General features: G+C 58.4%; 1 protein-coding gene across 1 annotated transcript; it reads right to left on the bottom strand.

Annotated features, from left to right (window-relative positions):
- Nucleotides 1-242: 242 nt before the first annotated feature.
- Nucleotides 243-1,748, bottom strand: Ankrd34a (ankyrin repeat domain 34A). Its single transcript, XM_013018289.1, has one exon. It carries the CDS (start codon nucleotides 1,746-1,748, stop codon nucleotides 243-245), a length of 1,506 nt encoding a protein of 501 aa, XP_012873743.1.
- Nucleotides 1,749-5,925: the final 4,177 nt, after the last annotated feature.

A 5,925-nucleotide genomic window follows, 5' to 3' on the forward strand; every position in this document is an offset into this window, starting at 1 on the left:
GATAGCGCCCAGGCCCCTAAATTCAAGCCCCAGTACCGGCACACACACAAAAGAAAAATCTACCGTGCTTGTGTGGACAAGTTTGCCCTTTGTGTGTGTGTGTGTGTGTGTGTGTGTGTGTGTGTATACGCGCGCACGGTGCCATGAACACATGCAATCGGTCCCCAGGTCCGCGGTTGGAGCTGGCGCTCCTCCCACCTGCCCCCAAGGAGGTCCAGGTCCTGTAGGCTCCTGCCAGTCGCTCAGCGCCCCGGCTCCCCAGGCCCCCCGAGACTCTGGAAGCCCCCCAACAGGCGAATTTGCTCCGTCTGCATGGAATGGCGTCTCACCAACTTGCGCTTGGTCCTGGGCGAGCCTGGCGCCCCGGCATGAGGAGGAGGAGGGGCGGGCAGGGAAGGCGCACGACCTCCGGGCTGGGGACGAATGTCGGGGATGGGAGGGTGGGGGCTGACGTTGAGGGGGGGCAGGAAACCCGGCCGGGTTTGCGAGATGTGGTCCAGGAGCAACGTCCCCGAGCCCCTCCGCTCCAGCAGCCCGGGACTCCGCCTCCTTCCGCTCAGGGGCGACACCGCCCCGGGCAGACTTTCCTGGGACTGGCGCGGCGAGGAGACCGAGCCCGCGGGCGGCAGGGTCAGCGGGGAGGCGCTGTAGCGGCGGCGCTCCAGGGCCGGGCGGCCGGGCTCCGGCGAATCGGAGCCAAGGTGCCCGGGGCCGTCCGGCTCCACCGGCTCCAGGCGGCTCAGTTTCTGCCTCCACCCGGCTGGGGCCTCCGGAGCCTCGGGGGCGGTGTTCCTGCGCGACAGCGGACCCCCGCCCGCCACTCTCTCCGCCCACGGGGGAGGATCCTCGGGGCCCTCGGTGCTGTGCCGCCGCGAGAGGCGCGGGCGTCCGGCCACCGTCAGGCCGTTGAATTCGGCCGCCAGGCGCTCTGCCCCCGGCCTGCCCTCGGCCGGGGGGACCGGCTGGGGGGGCGCCACGAGCCCCCAGGGCTCCGAGTTGAGCCTCTTGAGCGGCTTGGGGGGGTGTCGAGGCGGCTTGGGGAGCGGCTCCGAAGGGGAAGGGTCGTCCGGGGGCTTGGGCAGCGGGAATTCAAAGATGTCCCGCTTCTCCTCTTCTTCCTGAGCTCGAGGGGATAACAGTCCCACTCTCCCTCCTCCGCCTCCGCCTCCGGCGGCCGTCTGCAGCTGGATCTCCGAGGGCGACGTGCAGACCCCCGGACTCCGGGGTGCGGGTGCGGGGTCCTCCACCCCCGGCGACGGCGGCGAGTTGAGATACTGCCGCGTCTTCTTGGTGCCCGAGGGCGATGTGTCGGTCGTGATAATGATGACCTCCGTGCCCTTGGCCTTGCAGGCGTCCAGCAGCGTGGCGAGGGTCTCGCGATCCCCTCGGTCGAGGGCGTGCACCAGCGCCGAGGCCCCCGCGTGATCGCGGACCGAGGGGTCGGCGCCGTGGGCCAGCAGCAGCGCGGCCACCGCGGCGCCGCCGCCCCCGGCGCAGGCGTGCATGAGCGCCGTGCGCCCCAAGCGGTCGGCGATGTTGGGGTCGGCGCCTTGCTCTAGGAGGTAGCGGACCATCCGCGCCTTGTTCTGGGGGTCGTCGTAGCGGGCCCGGCAGGCCGCCATGAGCGCGGTCTCGCCCTGGGCATCCCCCTCGTTCACGTAGGCGCCTCCCTCCAGAAGCAAGCGGGCCAGGCGCAGTTTACCCTGACCCACGGCCCGGAGAAGAGCGTGGCCCTCGGTATGCAGCATGGCTGCGGCTGGGGCCGGGAGCACCGCGGGGGGATCCGCCGGGGACCGCGAGAGGAAGGTCGGTGGGGGGGGGGTGGCTGGCACCGGCCTGAGGTCTCAGTGGGAAAGCCTATCCCTGCAAGAGAAAGAGTGAGAGAGAGAGAGAGAGGGATCATAGGAACAGACGCAGCAGGGGAAACTGAGGCACGCCTGGAGGCGCCCGGCGTGTGGCAGGGGGAAGGTCTCCAACAGCACACAGCCCTTCCTCGAACCCCTGCCTGTGAGCTGCCCCTTCCCTCCCTCCCCCCCGCAGCGCACGCCCGAGGCGGTGGGCAGGGAACGCGCCTGCCCAGGCGGACCTGCACGCGCAGGGACCCGCGACCCCCCCACCCCACGGCTCCTCAGACCTCCCCCACCTCCCCCTTTCTCCAGGGACCTGGATGCCACCCACCCACATGCACCGTTCTTCGCGTCAGTCACACGGTTTTTTTTTTTTTTTTCATTCCTAACCTCATTTAGATTGCCACAACCCCCAATATTGAGTACGGGGGCGGGGTGGGGGGGAGGAAGCAGATCGCATTGGGGGAACCTGCCAGGGAGCGGAGGAAGAATTGGGGGATTCATCTGCCCCCCCTGCGATATTCTCTGCTTTGATCCCCATCCTCCCCACCCCAGCCCCCCCCATCCCCCCCAGACTGTCAGCCCAAATAGATACCTGAATATCCGCAGGATCTCTGGCTGCCCAGAATTGAGCCCCGGGCCGAGGAGCCGCCGGGGCGGAGGAGTCGGATGCCTGGAGACCCACATGGCGTGTCGGGGGTGTGGGGTGTGGGGGGCGCACCCAGATTCCCTTGGTGTCAGTGTCTGCGCCCCGGTACTGGATCCCGGTTCCTCCTCCCGGTGCGCCCTGGGCACCGCGCCGGCTCCGGAGGAGAGAAGCGCGGGGGGGGGGGGGGGGGGGGGAGGCGGAGCTTCGCGTTGCTATTTATAGTCCAGGCTCTGCGGGGTGGGGGCGTCCGCACCAAACTGTGCACACATAAACCCTAAAAAACCCAGGCGCTTAAACCCCGACTTCCCTTTCCTAACCTACCTCCTTCGGCAGCGCCATCAAAGCTAAGCAGGCTCCTAGGAGACCCATCCGGGGACCAGCGGGGGCTCCGCCTGGCTCCTGAAGCCCATGACCAGCACTCGCCGTGTTTACGAGTCCCGGTAGCCAGACCCGGCTGCCACGCCCGGCAGATGGCTCGCTACGTAGAGAGGGGCGTCCGGAGAAGGTTGGATCCACTTCGGCGTCCACGTTGGGCAGGGAGAAGCAGGAGATGATGCGGCTGCTGGTTGAAATGTCAGGGAGCTGGGAGCTGGTGGCTCACTCCTCATTGCTCAAGAGGTTGAGATAGGAGCATCCAGGTTCGAAGCCAGCCTGAGTAGAAAAGTCTGTGAGCCTCATCTCCAATTAACCAGGCGGGGTGGGGTGCGGGGGGAGTCGGAAATGGAGCTGTGACTCGAGTGCTAAAGTGAGTTCAAGCCCCAAGACTGGCACAAAATAAAATACTAGCTGTCAGGGAAAGCACAAGCCAGTGTGGAAGCAGATAAAGCCATACATCTCCACTCCTGCCTCTCCCAAAACAAACATACAGCACAGAGAAACTTGGATCTGAGATCCCATATTTGAACCTGTTAGGTAAGAGTGAGGAAGGTAGATATCCTGGGAGCATTTTTTGGGGGGAGGGTGATGGGAGGAGTTAGGTCGTGGACCTTAGACCCAGGGCCTGAGCACTGTCCCTGAATTGTTTTTTTTTTACTCAAGCCCACTTTTTTACACAAGCCCACTTCCAGTTTTCTGGAGATGAGTCTCACCGACCAGGATCCTCAGATCTCAGCCTACTGAGTAGTTAGGATTACAGGTGTAAACCACTGGTGCCCAACTTCTAGGAGCATTTTTCTAGATAGGGCTAAGGACATTTCCAGCAGTTTCTCTTATTTCTGAAGGGAGGAGCTAGGAGAGCTGCAGAGAGATGAGCAAACCTTATAATATACTCTTTCTCATTTCATCTCTCTTCATCCTTTTTAATTCTTTTTCTTTATAAATACAGGGCCTAAACCAGACGCCCATGGCTCACACCTGTAATCCTAGCTACTCAGGAGGCTGAGATCTGAGGATCGTGGTTCAAAGCCAGCCCAGGCCAGGAAAGTCCATGAGACACTTATCTCCAATAAACCACCCAAAAAACTGGAAGTGGTTCAGTGGCTCAAATAGGAGAGCGCTAGAGCCTTGAGCTGAAGAGCTGAGAGACAGTGCCCAGGCCCAGAGTTTAAGCCCCATGACAAATAAATAAATAAATAAATAAATGGACTGGGAAGGTGGCTCAGTGGTAGAATGCTTGTCTTGCAGGAATGAGGTCCTGGGTTCGATTCCTCAGTACCACATAAGCAGAAAAAGCCAGAAGTGGCACTGTAGCTCAAGTGGTAAAATGCTAGCCTTGAGATGAAGAGCTGAGGACAGCTCCAGGCCCAGAGTTCAGGCCCCATGACCAACAACAGTAACAAAACTAAAACAGTCCCTACAGGCTGGGAAGGTGGCTCAGTGGTAGAGTGCTTGCCTTGCATGCATGAGGCCCTGGGTTCGATTCCTCTGCACCATATAAGCAGAAAAAGCTGGAAGTGGCACTGTGACTCCAGTGGTAAAGCTCTAGCCTTGAGCTGAAGAGCTGAGGGACAGCGCCTAGGCCCAGAGTTCAGGGCCCACAAGGGACAATGAATAAATGCATACATACATACATACATACATACAAACAAGGCCCAGCCCTATAGCCCAGGCAGCACTCCACCTCATGATCCCGCTGCCTCCCTCTCCTCAGTGCTGGGATTCTAGGCATGTACCCCCATGCTTGGCTTCTTTAGTCTTCTTTGTTGTGGAAACTCATTTTCTATCTTCTGTCTTTTCATCTTCTGTCTTGCTTGAAGGTCCGTGTCCGAATCACTCCTTCTGTCTTCTCTGTTCCTGTACTGTCCCTATTGGTATCTCATACTGTCTCTGGCTCTTCTTGTCACCTGCCCTGTCTCTATGGTTACCATAGATTCCATCTGCATATTTTAGAAGTGAATCTGTGTCCAGCTGGAAGGCACCAAGCAAAGTGGGGGATGAAAAAAAGAAACACACACACACACACACACACACAAAAACAGGATTTGGAAAGCTCACCTAAGCTCCTAGGTAAGTCAGAGGCTGTAGGCCACCAGACACAAGATACTAAAAATAATGTTTCTGGGGAATGAAGAGCGAAACTACCCATTTTTACTAGTTACTGCCAATTATGAGCCTAGTGCTTTACATATATTATCGCTAATCCTCACACAGCTGTACAAGATAGGAACTATAACCTGTGTGTGCATGTGTGTGTTTGTGAGGGGGGGTGCGTGCTTGCGTGCGTGCGCGCATGCACACATGCTAGTACTGGTGCTTAAATGCAGGGCCTACGCTATTAGGCCCCATCTCTTAGCTTTTTCACTCAAAGGCTTCACAGGCTTGCCCCTATCTCTTGAGCCACAGCTCCATGTTCAGCTTTTTGCTGGTTAACTAGGGATAAGAGTCTCACAAACATTTTGGCCCAGGCTGGTTTTGAGCAGAGATCCTCAGTTTTCAGTCCCCTGCATTTCTAAGATTACAGGCATGAGTTACCGGCACTCAGTTAGTATTTTCTTTTCTCTTTTTCTTTCTTTTGCTGGTCATGGGGCCTGAACTCTGGGCCTGGGCGCTGTCCCTCAGCTCTTCAACTCAAGGCTAGTTAGTGTTCTACCACTTGAGCCACAGCACCACTTCCAACTTTTTCTGCTTATGTGGTGCTGAGGAATTGAACCCAGGGCCTCATACATGCAAGGCAAGCACTCTACCACAGAGCCACCTTCCCAGCCCCATCAGTTACTATTTTCTTGTAGCATGTGGTTACAACCTCAAGAAGGTTCTCCAAAGCTACACATTTTTTTTTCCTATCCCCAAAACGTCCCTATACCTATTTATTACAGCCTCCCAGAGTAGAGGTCATTTTCTGACATCTGGAATATTCTTCTTCTTTTTTTTTTTTTTTGGTCTGGTCGTGGGGCCTGAACTCTGGGCCTGGGCGCTGTTCCTCAGCTCTTCAGCTCAAGGCTAGCGCTCTACCACTTGAGCCACAGCGCCACTTCCGGCTTTTTTCTTTTT

The sequence above is a fragment of the Dipodomys ordii genome, unplaced genomic scaffold (genome assembly GCF_000151885.1).
Source record: "Dipodomys ordii isolate 6190 unplaced genomic scaffold, Dord_2.0 Scaffold39, whole genome shotgun sequence".
Taxonomy (NCBI): domain Eukaryota; kingdom Metazoa; phylum Chordata; class Mammalia; order Rodentia; family Heteromyidae; genus Dipodomys; species Dipodomys ordii.

Bases quoted from the DNA above. Each gene is read 5' to 3' on its own strand.
- Ankrd34a (XM_013018289.1), bottom strand. From the start codon at position 1,748: ATGCTGCATACCGAGGGCCACGCTCTTCTCCGGGCCGTGGGTCAGGGT.